The following is a 13,893-nucleotide window of genomic DNA, read 5'->3' as shown; positions in this document are numbered from 1 at the left end:
ATAAACAGGATTCAGGCTTTCCTTCTTTCTTAGGGCCTGAGGGAGACTTCCGGTCACTTAAGAGTCCTCTCGAGGCTGCGCGTTCTGTTCAGGTGTCCGCGTGTGCCCCGCCAGCGCAAAGACCCGGGCCGGCAGCTGGTGAACTACATGTCGCCCCCTCGGGACCTGGAAGACGAACAGGGCGGCGGCGATCCACCCGGGGACCTCCGCAGCGTCCTGGTCACCAGCGTGCTCAACCTCGAGCCGCTGGATGAGGATCTCTACAGGTAGCCGGCCGCATCTGGCCCGCACCCCCGCATCGGGTCAGAGTCTCCTGATCTTGATTGCTGCAACCCCACTACCCCTGCTCGTACCCCTCGGGAGGAGGGAGGGCTCTGTGCGCGATGCGTCTGCCGTAATTGGGAGTGAACTTGTGCCTGAAGAAGCTGCCCCGGCTTCCTCCTCGGCGCGGGGCTCTGTGCAGCCTCATCCCCGGGAGGTCCTGGCAATCTGGTCAGATAAAGTGGTGATCCGAGGTATACTTCTCAGCAGCCTCCCCAGGAAGGGTCAGGTCCCTGGGAGAGCCAGCTCAGAAAGGGCAGTGATTTGTCCGAGGGGACAAACTTATCCGCAGCTCATTGCATAGTCACTATCTTTTCCTTTTACATACTCCATCCCCACCACCACTAGGTGGGGTCTAGTAGCTCCTTATTCCTTCTGAGTCCTGAGCCAGTTTCCTTCCTGATGTCACTTAAATTTCTTGACTGTAACTGGGGATGTAACAGTTCAAGCTTCCAAGGCTCCTCCTGGCTTATTGGAAGCTGTTTTAGGCACTAACTTAATCCCGCCCGCCCCCCCCCACCCCCGCCCCGCCCCGCACCCCCGTTTAACCAACTGCAAATAACTGCCTGGAATTTTGCAGTGCCTTATATGAGGAGAGTGAAAAAGTTGGCTTAAAGCTTAACATTCAGAAAACTAAGATCATGGCATCTGGTCCCATTACCTCATGGGAAATAGATGGGGAGACAGTGGAAACAGTGTCAGACTTTATTTTTTGGGCTCCAAAATCACTGCAGATGGTGACTGCAGCCATAAAATTAAAAGACGCTTACTCCTTGGAAGGAAAGTTATGACCAACCTAGACAGCATATTAAAAAGCAGAGACATTACTTTGCCAACAAAGGTCCGTCTAGTCAAGGCTATGGTTTTTCCTGTGATCATGTATGGATGTGAGAGTTGGACTATGAAGAAAGCTGAGTGCCAAAAAATTGATGCTTTTGAACTATGGTGTTGGAGAAGACTCTTGAGAGTCCCTTGGACTGCAAGGAGATTCAACCAGTCCATCCTAAAGGAGATCAGTCCTGGGTGTTCATTGGAAGGACTGATGGTGAAGCTGAAACTCCAATACTTTGGCCACCTCATGTGAAGAGTTGACTCGCTGGAAAAGACCCTGAGGGATTGGGGGCAGGAGGAGAATGGGACAACAGAGGATGAGGTGGCTGGATGGCATCACCAACTCGATGGGCATAAGTTTGAGTAAACTCCAGGAGTATGTGATGGACAGGGAGGCCTGGCGTGCTGCGATTCTTGGGGTCGCAAAGAGTCAGACACGACTGAGTGACTGAACTGAACTGAACTGAACTGATATGAAAAATGCTGGGCCGGGCAGTGGGAATCTTGAGACTTAATCTTAATTCTTAATCTTTCACTGGGGAGACTTTTCACCTCTAGGGGCTGCGTTTCCTCATCTGTGCACTGAATGGGTTAGACGTGAGGTCTGAGGGCCTCCAAGCTCTAAATTTATTTCTTTTAAGAACTGGTCTAGCAAAGTTGAGGAGTGTAAGTGGCAGACCTAATGCAGTCCACCTGCAGATTGTGGGGTTCATCTTGGTCTACTCAAGGCCTTGAGACAAGCTTATGTCTTACCCACGTATGGGCAATGGAAGACATATTGGACTTGGGATCAAAAGACCCAGATACTGCTCAGGATGGCAATTTTTGAACTTTGTGACCTTGCTCAAGTCAGTGTCCCTCTCTGATCCCTGTTCTCCTAGTGTAAAATATGAGGATTGGTTCATGACCCTTAACTGAAGTCCACAGATAAGGCCTTGGAGTTGTAGGTAGAGTGATGTTAGGATATTTGTCTAGGGAAAAGCTTTCGCCGGATTCTCAAAGCATCACAAACCCCAATCAGGTTAAGAAATCCTGCACTGGAGGCTCATTGAAGGTCGTAGGATTTGGCTCAGCCCCCAAGTCTTTCCTCTTGTCCCCCTCTCCCCACAGAGGAAGGCATTACTGGGTACCCTCAACCCAGCGTCTGTTTGGGGGTCAGATCGTGGGCCAGGCCCTGGTGGCTGCAGCCAAGTCTGTGAGTGAAGATGTCCATGTGCATTCCCTGCATTGCTACTTTGTACGGAAAGGTAAACCAACTCCTCCCTACCCCACCCCAGCCCAGGTGGCCCAGCAGAAGAATTCTGGCCTTGAGGGATGGGGGTGGTGACTGAGGAGAAAGGGGGAGAGAAGGGGAGGGGAGAGGAATGGTGAGGTTAGTTGATCACCCTCAGGGGAGCCTAGAGGAAGAAGGGCAGGGACGGGGAAGAACCTTAGACCCAGTAGCTGTTGACATACTAGGTACTTGTTGGTGCTTAATGGTTCCCAGTGGGTCTTTTGCCCTTTATCCTTTACACACCGTCTGGTGCCAGTCCTGGTGCTTTCCTCAGAGAAGTCCTGGAATCTCTGCTGGGAGTTTGGAAAAGAGACCAGCCTGGGAATCAAGAGACCTCTAGTCTAGGTGGAGCTTTGTCACTGATTTGCTGGGTGCCCTTGAGTGCTGGGTGCTGGGTGAGCACTCTTCCTCACCCCCTCCTTCTTCCCAGCTGAAAAATGCAGGAGGGCCTGGGCCAAGCAAGATTGTTCTAGCTAACAACTCTGGGATCAAATCAAAGAAAGAGCATAATCTTTTAAAACCCATGCTCTTTTGAGAAACATAAAAATCTCACTCCTAAGCAGATGCTCCCAATTTTAAGAGTCTCTGCCTACTGCGTGGTCCCATCAACTGAGAAGAATTTATGTAACTTTATGAAATGTGACCTGTTTTAAAAAAGACAGTGGGTTTCCCCCCTTCATTTTACAAACATAGAATTGTTGTTCACTCAGTAAGTCGTGTCCGCAAGGACTGCAGCCTGCCAGGCTTCCCTGTCCTTCACTATCTTCCAGAGTTTGCTCAAATTCATGTCCATTGAGTCAGTGATGCTATCTAACCATCTCATCCTCTGTCACCCACTTCTCCTTTTGCCTTCAGTCTTTCCCAGCATATATACAAATATAGAATAGTTTGATAGTAAATATACCTTTTCATACTATATTCCCCTGTCCGTCACTCCCCACCCCTTTATTTCCTGGCCTTTCCTGACAGTCATTGCTATAAAGTATTTGAATGCTTATTTTGGGATGAGCCCTGCCCTTAACCTTTATGCCAGTTGGAAGCAGACATGCCCGTGTGCCCTTCGTTCCCTCAGCTTGCTTGTAAACTCCAGAAATACTGGCCTTTTGATACTGTAATCCTCCTCGCTCAGTGAGACAGTTTTGTTTCACTTTGTGGAAGTGGGGGCATTACCTGATCCCTTTGAACCAGTTTCATTATCCAGTTTCTGAAAACAATTCTTAATCTTTGTAGGTGAAGTATATAGTGCAGGGCCTGGCAAATTGTGAGTCTTCCATAAATAGTACTTACCACTATTTTTTGATGATGAATTTATGGGAGTGGTTACAATTTGCATGTTACAGTGCACAACTATTTACATTATCTTGTTTGATCCTCTTCAGTAAAGCCGAGGGGTGTTTATTCTACGTGTAAGGAACCTTGGACCCAAAGAGGTTATGTAAGCAGCTTCCATAATGCTCAGAGAGGCAAGGCCAGGATTTGAACCTGAGGCTGGGTGACTCCAGGCTCTGTGCTTTGTTCTCCTTCCGTGCTCTTTCACTCTTGGGAAATAATTCCAGAACCATGGTAGAGCCCATCTCAGGTTCTGCGGGAGGCATCCACTTCCTTGGAAATTCTCCATCCAGAAGCAGCATGAAATGAATGGTGCCAACACCGCTATATCCTAATAATCACCAGTTATTTGTATCCCCTTTCTACTTCTTGAAAGAAGACAGCTGAAAATAATTGGCTGTTAAAAGTCAGAATTCCCTAATGGCCCAGTGGTTAAGACTCCATGGTTTCACTGTGGAGGGCCTAGGTTTGATCCCTGGTCAGGAAACTAAGATCCTGCAAACCGTGTGATGTGGCCAAAAATAAATTCTTTAATTTAAAAAATAAAATAAAAGTTGAGGCAGATTAGGAGTATGGGGTTAACAGATACAAACTATAATACGTAAAATAGATCTGCAACAAGGATTTACTGTGAGGCATAGAGAATTCAGTATCTTTTAATAACCTGTAATGGAATATAATCTGCAAGAAAATAAAGTGTGGGGAAAAAAATAAAACATTTGGGGCAAAAGTTTTAAAAGTAATAAAGGGCCAGGAGACTGGGATTTGGGGGGGAATGATTGTGTCAGAATACTAGGCTAAGGCATATCATCACAGTTTTATACAAAAGTTAGCTCCAAGCTTCCTGGCAGCAAGGCAGAAAGGGAAGCTGTTAGTTTCTGATGTGACCCACTACCAGGGTGTTGTTTAGTGACTAAGTCGTGTCCAACTCTTTAGAGCTTGAAGATTCTACAGCAGGAGTCAAAAAACATTCTATAAAGTCAGATCATAAATATTTTCGATTTTATGGGCAGAACAATAGTCGAAATACATAAACAAATGGTCTTGGCTGTATTCTCCAAAACTGTTATTTTTGGCATCAATTTCCCCATCTATACAATCGGGGTAAAACCTACTTGGCATGGTTAATGTGAAACCAACATGAGAAGATACCCTAGTTTAACTGTAAAAAATTAAACGGAAACCTCCATTCAGGAGAGTTGGAAGAGAAGAGGGTGCTCTCGTGCCCTGTGACAACGGAGCCAAAGAGGAAGAAAGACTCCTTTCTGGCAAGGCATCAGCCAATGGAAAACCACAGGCTCCTTGTTTACTAGGACCCTCCTAATTACACTGTACTGTAGCCCCTCCTATCCCCCTCTATAAAAGCGGTCTCCTTCCCTTGCTGAGCGGGAAACTTGTACCTGGCTCACCATGGTTGCAGACCTCGAATTGCAATTCTCTGCTGATTCTGAAGAAACATATCTTCTCTGGCGAAATATCTGGCTATCTGTTTCAGGTTAATGTAACAAATGCACTCAACTCCATAACTCATTATCTCTCTTCCTTCAATATACAGCAGAGCCTACCTGCTCTGTTCCAATACAAATTTTAAAGAACAGGTCTAGAACTCATTCATACTGAAAGGTAAATCACTAGTAATGGAAAATACTGCATTTTAGCTGCAGCCCAAGGACTGGATGAAAAACGTTTTTTGGTAGGGAAGGGAGGCCTCTTTCCCATCCCCTGAAATCAGGCTGCTCATGTAGCTATCTACAGTTTCTGGACTCTTGGGAAACCCTTCTCAAAGGCCTTTGGCCTTGTGTGTGTGCTCTGTTGCTCAACTGTGTCTGACTCTTTGTGACCCATGTACTGTAGCTCATCAGGCTCCTCTGTCCATGGGATTCTCTAGGCAAGAATACCAGAGTGGGTTGCCACTTCTCACTCCACTAAGGCCTTGAGGAGCCCCCATTCTGATAAAAATGCCCTTTAGCATTGCCGGCTAGCAGACCTGAGCAAACCTGCTGGGCTTCAAGGTGTTAGAGGCATGTTTATGGCTGTTGAATGAGCCCTGGTGCTTGGCGGAGGCTTCCCACCGGACAAGGTGGAGGAAACAACACTTCTCTAGATCTGCTTCTTTCATCTCAAAGTTGAAAATCATCCCCAAGGCGTTTTTCCACCTAGAAGTTAGGGTTCTCCAAGGTCATCTGACTCAGACCAAAGGACTTCAGGGACACCAGGAAGACTCTCTCCTTCTAAAAACCCTTCCCAGCCTGTTTGTTGAGGGTTAGTAGTCCTTACCCTGGGGCCAGTGTTTCCCCTCCTGCACTGAGAGAGCGGATAGCGAAGGAGAAGGACCAAGTGACTTCCATTTGCATTAAGAATGAAGGAACTGACTTAACAGCAGCCCTTTCCTGGGAGAATGACTATCAGACAATGGCCAAACCGTATATAAAAAAATTACTCTGAGCCACAACTGGTAGCAACTAGCACAGGAAGCCAGCCTACTATCTACAAGTCAGGCTTGGAGGAAGTCAGACCACCATGTCTAGCAGTCAGTCTAGAAAGCCAAACCATAGTCCCTGTAAGGATCAGCCCCTAATGGCCAGGAGTTGGTGAATAACCGAGAGCTTCCCTACTTTTTACCCCTGTTTCCAACTTAGGACTAACCAGGGAAAGCCAAACATGTGCCCTGCATCAGTTACATGGGCTATCCCACCTCTGGTTAGCCTACCTGTAGCTTCCCCTTGCCAGCGGTGTCCAAGCAGGGCACACCGGAAGCCTTTTTCTCCCCCCCACTATAAAGCTTTCCCACTCTGTCTGCCTTTGAGTCTCTGCCAAACAGAAGTAACTGTGGCTGATTCCCTTGATATACTAAATTCTGAATAAATAACCTTTGCTTGTTCTCAAAAAAAAAACAGAAGGTAGAAAAGAAAAACAAAAAGAAAACAGGCAGCAGGGACTTCCCTGGTGGTGCAATGGATAATAATCCACCTGCCATTGCGTGGGGGCATGGGTTCAGTTCCTGCTCTGGGAAGATCCCACGTTCCGAGGAGCAACTGAGACCACACGCTGCAACCACTGAGCCTGAGTGCTGCAACTAAGGAAGCCCAGTGCCTAGATCCCGTGCTTGGTAACGAGAAAGGTCACCGCAGTGAGAAGCCCGAGCACCATAACTAGAGGGTAGCCCCTGCTCGTGGCAGTTAGAGAAAGCCCTCACAAAGCAACGAAGACCCAGTGCAGCCAAAAATAAATAAATAAAATTGTTTTAAAGAAAGAAAACAGGCAGCAGACCAGATTTGCTGACCCCTGATCTAGAAGAATGGTACTGTGCTCATGACAAGATCCCAGTCACAGGTGGAACAAGACAAAGGCTGAGAGTATTTTATGTAAACACAGAGAACTTACTGTGTGCCAGATATTATTCTGAATACCTTACAACTCTGAACTAATTCACCCTCATTGAAACCCTGAGAGGTATGAACACTATGATGTTCCTATTTCACAGATGGGTTAACTGCTCAGAGAGGTTAAGTGATTTCCCCAAGGTCACACAGCTGCAGCTGGTGAGTGGCGGAGCCAGGCTTTGAATGCACGGAATCTGTCAGCATCCCTTCTGTCCCGTGCTATTGGTGGACAGGAGCTCTGCCTGCACCAGGAGCATCCTGATGACAGGGTCTAGGGTTCCTCTCTGCATCCCCAGTAGCTGGGACCCAGCAGGCCGCAGCCGGTGGCTCTCTAGCAGAAAAGAAATGGAGAGCCATCAGGTGGGTGGGCCTGCGGGGCCCGCTGGGGCTCATGTGAGCCTCATGCCCGCTGCAGGGGACCCGAAGGTGCCGGTGCTCTACCAGGTGGAGCGGACGCGGACAGGGGAGAGCTTCTCTGTGCGCTTCGTGAAGGCTGTGCAACATGGCAAGCCCATCTTCATCTGCCAGGCTTCCTTCCAGAAGGCCCAGCCCAGCCCCATGCAGCACCAGTTCTCCATGCCTGCTGTGCCCCCGCCGGAGGAGCTGCTCAGCCACGAGGCCCTCATTGACCAGTATTTGAGGTGAGAGACCTGGAGGCCCCAGGACAGTGTTCAAACCGCAGTTGCCACCCATTGGCGGGTCACAGGGTTCTTCAGTGGATCCCAACTAGCATTTTAAAAAGCAGGACTGGGACTTGGGGGAGTGGAAGGGAGGGAATATAGGTATACTTGCAGCTGATTTGAAACCGTTTGGTGTCATTTCAGGGGCTCTGAAGAGCTTCGGTACCATAGTCCTTTATGACTCAGCACAGAAAATAATGCAGCAAGAGGCAAAGTGATTAATAAGTGATTTATTAGAAGAGGACACTTGTGAGGCTTATAAGTGGGCGGGAGAGATGCCGCACCCTGAGAACTTACTGGGATACAGTTTTATAATCGAAGGAAAAGTGGGAAGGAAGAAAAGAACGTCTTTGTCTTTCTTGAGTAGATGTCATGCTTCCAACATCAGCTCCTCCTCCAGCTTGAGCAGGGAAGTTTTCTTGTCCCTGCGTGGTCAAGCTCGATCCACAAATGATTGTTTTTCGTGTGTGCACAGTGTGTCCCAGGGCTCATTAACTTACTGAACTCACTGGGCAGGGTATGGGTCTCACTGTTTTGGGGGCAGGTCTCCTGCTTCTGTTGCATGGCTTTGTTGCTAAGCAAACCTGCTTTCTTGAGTAATCATTAACTTATCAGGGTTTCCCATACTTATTCTACTTAACAGTCCCTTAGTGCTTAGTTGCAGGGGCTCAGTCATGTCTGACTCTTTGCAGCCTCATGGACTGTAGCCTGCCAGGCTCCTCTGTCCATGGGAATTCTCCAGGCAAGAATACTGGAGTGGGTTGCCATGCCCTCCTACAGGGGATCTTCCCAACTCAGGTATTGACCCGTAGTCTTCTGCATTGCAGGTGGATTCTTTACTAGCTAAGCCACCAGGGAAGCCCATGAATACTGGAGTGGGTGGCCTATCCCTTCTCCAGGGGATCTTCCCAACCCAGGAATCGAACCAGGGTCTCCTGCCTTGCAGGCGGATGCTTTACCAGCTGAGCTCCCAGGGAAGCCCACAGTCCCCTAGTGGGATTCACTATGGAATCACCTGTTTTGTCCCTTAACTCTGTCCCTATCAGACACACATTGTTGTATGGCAGAAACTAACATGACTGTAGAGCAGTTATCCTCCAATTAAAAAAAAAAAAAGCTCGGGGCTTCCCTGGTGGTTCAGTGGCTAAGACTTCGTGCTGCCAGTGCAGGGAGCCTGGGTTCAATCCCCGCTTGGGGGACTAGATCCCCCATACTACAACAAAAAGATCCCGAGTACCGCAAAGAAGATGGAAGAACCCCCCCATCACAACTAAGACACAGCACAGCCAAATAAAAATAAATAGGTATATATTAAAAGAAGAAAAAAGCTAGACTGGTGTGGTGGGGGCAGGCTGCAGGGCACATGATCAGCTCATGCGCAGTTCTCTGATTGGCTGATGGTGATGTAACAGGGCAGTGTCTCAGGGGTGAACCTCATCAGTCCCTAGGTTCCTGGGGCTGTGTGCTCACAATCACTAGTAGTTAACATCTTCCATTTTGTGAGGGCTTTTCACAGCTGTAAAAACAACTCAGGAAATGTGAATCAAATGCTGGTTACCTGGGTACCTCAGAGAGGAGTGAAAGCCAAGGAAGTGGAAGACCTGTCCCCGGAAGGCCCCACAGGGTCCTGCTCAATTACAGTTCCCACCTTTCTTTCGACACTCTTCAGTCTTGAGGAGAACACGTTTTGAACAAGAAAAGGAATAAAGGTTCACATATGGAGGTTAATCATAAACTTGACAGAGGTGCCCACAGGTTCCTGCCAGGGCTCCACCTCTCTTGGTGTCCCCCTGCTGTGTAGCTTTGCCCAAGTCTCCAGCCTCTCAGAGCCCGCTTCTTCATATGAAAAATGGGGGTCGTCGTTTCTGCCCCGCCTGCTTCACAGCTGAGTAGTAAGGAGAGCTCCACCGCCTAGTGCCCCGTGCAGGGGAGTCAGCCCAGTGTGACGGAGCAGGTGTGCGTCCGAACCTGGGAAAGGCCTGGGCTCAGATCTGGACTCTGTCACTGCCTGCTGTGTGAGTCTGGCAAGTTGCTTTCCCACTCTGAGCTTGTGATCAGTTATAAAATCCATCGAAATCCCTATAAAATCCCTCGTAAGGCTGCTGTGAGGATGACAGAGATAATTGATAACAAGGCGCTCAGTGAGTGCTCAGTAAATTGTAGTTACGCCACTCTTGACAGAGAGGAATAAACATGGAGCCTGGTGTGTGGTCAGAGCTCCAAAATATTTGAGAAGGAGACCTGGGTTCAATCCCTGGGTCAGGAAGATCCCCTGGAGAAGGGAACGGCTACCCACTCCAGTATTCTGGCCTGGAGAATTCCATGGACTGTGTAGTCCATGGGGTCGCAAAGAGTTAGACATGACTGAGCGACTTTCACTTTCTCTTCTTTTCTCCCTGGAGGCTCAGGGGTTAACTTTCACGACAGGGCACTTGGGTTCAGTCCCTGTTAGGGGAATTAAGATCCCACATGCCACGGACAAAAATAAATTAAATAAAAAACTTTGAGAATGAAAGGAGGACATTGTTCTTAAAGGTCCCTGAATCTAGAACCATGTCTCCCATAAGGAAACCACTAACCACAGGGGGCTGTTTTGAGTTTATTAACATTAAACAGAATTAATTCAGATCTGTACCTTGGTCGCACTGGCCACATGTCAAGCCCTCAGCAGCCCCATGTGGCTAGTGGCCACCACAGTGGACCAGAATGTTCCATCATCACAGAAGGTACCATCAGACAGGACTCCAGGGGAAAGGGAAGGAAATGAAATACTGGGGAAGAGCGCTAGGGGCACGAGGGGTGGTGGTCCCTGCGGCAAAGGGGCTTCCCTGGAATTGGGCTCCTTGCCCCGAAGACAATGTCCCCAGTGGCTCAGGTTAGGTAAGTCAGTCCAAGTAGGGCAGCCTGTTTCCTGAGGGTTAGAATAGAGAAGCGGTTAAGAACGGGAACCGAGGAGGAGCCAGAACTGCCTGGGTCTAACTCCCGCCCCCATGAACTTCCTGAGCTGGCTATCTGCCCCCTCTGTGTTTACTCCACTTCTCAGACGGCAGGGATGATAGCATCTGAGTTCCTGGGTGTGAATTGCCTGGAGCTGGGCCCATTACAGGGTAGCCCCATGGCTCGATGTGTTGGCTTTACATGCATTATCTTGTCTCCTCCCGTGTTAACTGTGAGGTAGGTGACTGTCATCATCCACATTTTGCAGATGGGAAAAAAAGGCTGATGATGACTAACTTGCAGCAGGCCACGGGCTCTTCAGTGGCAAAGAAGGGATGCAGATACTGTCTATCCTGTCTGCTGGAGGGGAGGGGAGGGGAGGTCTGGGGATGTCAGGAGTTCCTGTGGAGGAATGAGTGGGGTCAGAAGAGGCAGCTCAGACAGGCTCCCTATCTTCTGGGGTCTCCGCACCCCTCTCCCCTTTACTTTCAGGGACCCGAAGCTCCAGGAGAAGTACAGAGTGGGGCTGAACCAAATTGCTGCCCAGGAGGTGCCCATTGAGATCAAGGTGGTAAACCCACCCACTCCAGGCCAGCTGAAGAAAATGGAACCCAGACAGATGTTCTGGGTGCGAGCCCAGGGCTATATTGGTAAGCGGGACCCCATGGCCTGAAAGGAAACTCTCTTCGGGGGTCTAGACCTGCACCTCCTCTGCCCTGGGTGGCCTTGGGCATGGTCCTCCCACACTGTGGGCCTGTTTCCTTATCTGAGTGACAGAGAAGTGAGCTCAGCCTTTTGCAGGGGGAGAATGGGGAGGTGACGGGAATCCTCACGTGGGCCCTTCTTGGGCAAGGCAAGGCACCTGGCCAAGATTCTTCTTCAGGTCCCCTGCTAAGCATAAGGTGCCTTTGTGCAAAGCTGGAAGAAGACACTTTGAAGGTTCAGGGTGGGAGACGGGGGGAGGATTTCAGTCCTCACCCATCCCCTGCCCTCCTCCAGTCTCTGTCTCCCTTGGCCTCCATCACATACACACACCCTTGGGCCAGGTGCCCTTGTGAAGAGTCTGCACATCTGTGCACGGCAGCCCCTTTCTCCCTACCTCCCTGCAGGTCCTGAGCTGTAAAGCCCAGGAGCCCAGGGCTGATGGGACCGGAACCTGTTGCAGGCGAAGGCGACATGAAGATGCACTGCTGCGTGGCGGCCTATATCTCGGACTATGCCTTCCTGGGCACAGCAATGCTGCCCCACCACTGGCAGTACAACGTCGACTTCATGGTCTCCCTGGACCACTCCATGTGGTTCCACGCCCCTTTCCGAGCTGACCACTGGATGCTCTATGAGTGTGAGAGCCCCTGGGCCGGTGAGTACTGGGGTCAAGCGGAACGAGGGTGCTGACCTTGGCGCCTTTGGTGGGGAGGGCAGGGAGCCTGCTTTCTTGGGTGATGCTGCCCCACCCTCTTTCTATGGAGTGCCGCAGAGATCACTTCCTCGCCTGCTTCCGCAGGCTGCATCATCCTTGTCTTCAAAATGACAGGGTGCGGCCTGAGGGTAGGACACCTGCTCAGCTCTTCATTTCTGTGACATGCGGGGGACATGAGTCACTTTATCTGAGGCTCAGTGCTCGTCCCACTAGCTAGTCCCACCACCTCAGATGCTCTGTGTGATGCTGGGCACGTCCCACCTCCGCTCTGAGGCTCAGTTTTCTCGTCTACACACATAGAGTTGCACCAGAGCAGACGGATCCAAAGCTGGGGGCCTATTCTTCCACCTCTCGGGAGAGCTTTTTCAAAACATTCCCAGATTTGATCCCCAAGATTCTGACTGCAAGGCTTGGATGAGGTCCAAGAAAGTATTTTTACGAAGATTCCCTGATTCTGATAGTTAGCCTGGCTGGGGGTTGGGGCCCTCGGCCATGTAGGGGCCCCACTGCTTGGACCCTCCTTATATTGTGAAGCAAGTAACCCAGACTTGTTCATCAGTGCCTGGTCTCAGAGCCCTGGGTTCCTTTCCAAGGAAGTGCATTTCAAATGAAGAGAAGCCTTGTTTTGTGAAACAGGGACAAAACTTAAGGGACTCTTTATACTCAGGGAAGAGGGACTCTCAAGAATCAACAGCATCACAGCACAGAACAGACACCTTGATGGTAGGTCTCTTGGGTTCGGCTTTGACCTGATCCTTAAGGCCAAGTTCCCAAGCCTCTCTGGGTTTGAGTGTCATCATCTGGAACACAGGACAAGGCCTGCTTTACTTGGCTACCGTGAGAACTAAGTGGGCGGTACTGTGTTTAAAAGAAACCAGCAGTTCCCTTCCTAAACATTAGACGTCGGCCCTAGGTAGCAAGGGAGAATCTCCACGTGCGGAGGGGATTGCCTAGGCTCCTCATGGCTTCATATCCTCTCCCCTGAGCACCTTTGTCCCCGTGATTGTGGAAGATTTTTTTTTTTTTTTCTAACATGAATGACTGGCCGGGAGGGCCAGGTTTATTAGAAAGGGAACTGATGGGTTTCCTTACACAAGTGGCCAGAGGTTGGACAGATCCGCTTAGCTGAACTACTGAACCAGACTGTTCGCAGAACTTCTACCCTTGGGATTTTTTTTCTTGAGGAAGTCAGCAGATACATGAAAGTGCTTTTAAACCATCAAGTGGGGCTTCCTTGGGAGGAGTTACACCCTTGAGCAACCATAACAGGCTTCAAAAGGGGTGCTTGGAGATTGGGAGTGACCACATCATCAAGCGTGGCTCTGGCATGGGGTGGCCCAACCCGAGTTGCACCTCTTGCAAGGAGCGCATTTGGCTGGGCAGCAGGAGACAGAAGGCCACTGAGACTCTTCTCTTCATCTGCAGGTGGCTCCCGGGGCCTGGTTCACGGGCGGCTGTGGCGTCAGGATGGGGTCCTGGCTGTGTCCTGTGCCCAGGAGGGCGTGATCCGAGTTAAGCCCCAGGACCCAAAGAGCAATCTGTAGCCAGAGGTGCCAGCTGGGCCTGGGGCTTCAAGGATCTCTGTTCTCCCCCTACTCCTGAGACAGGATTACCATCCAGGGCTGGGCCTTCTGTCCGGGACATCCAAATAAAGAGACTCGAACCACTGGAGCTGCTGCCCTTTAATCCCCCTGGGCCAGGATCGCAGCCCTCCCTCCA

The 13,893-nt window shown here is 49.9% G+C and overlaps 1 protein-coding gene across 1 annotated transcript; it reads left to right on the top strand.

Annotated features, from left to right (window-relative positions):
- Positions 1-30: 30 nt before the first annotated feature.
- On the top strand, positions 31-13,845 carry ACOT8 (acyl-CoA thioesterase 8). The gene is made up of 6 exons (XM_043480133.1): positions 31-266; positions 2,263-2,399; positions 7,553-7,778; positions 11,247-11,404; positions 11,920-12,114; positions 13,600-13,845. Exons 1-6 carry the CDS (start codon positions 148-150, stop codon positions 13,716-13,718), a joined length of 954 nt encoding a protein of 317 aa, XP_043336068.1. The 5' UTR covers positions 31-147; the 3' UTR covers positions 13,719-13,845.
- Positions 13,846-13,893: the final 48 nt, after the last annotated feature.

This window comes from Cervus canadensis, chromosome 10, assembly GCF_019320065.1.
Source record: "Cervus canadensis isolate Bull #8, Minnesota chromosome 10, ASM1932006v1, whole genome shotgun sequence".
NCBI lineage: Eukaryota > Metazoa > Chordata > Mammalia > Artiodactyla > Cervidae > Cervus > Cervus canadensis.
This window is presented reverse-complemented; position numbering and strand designations above follow the sequence as displayed.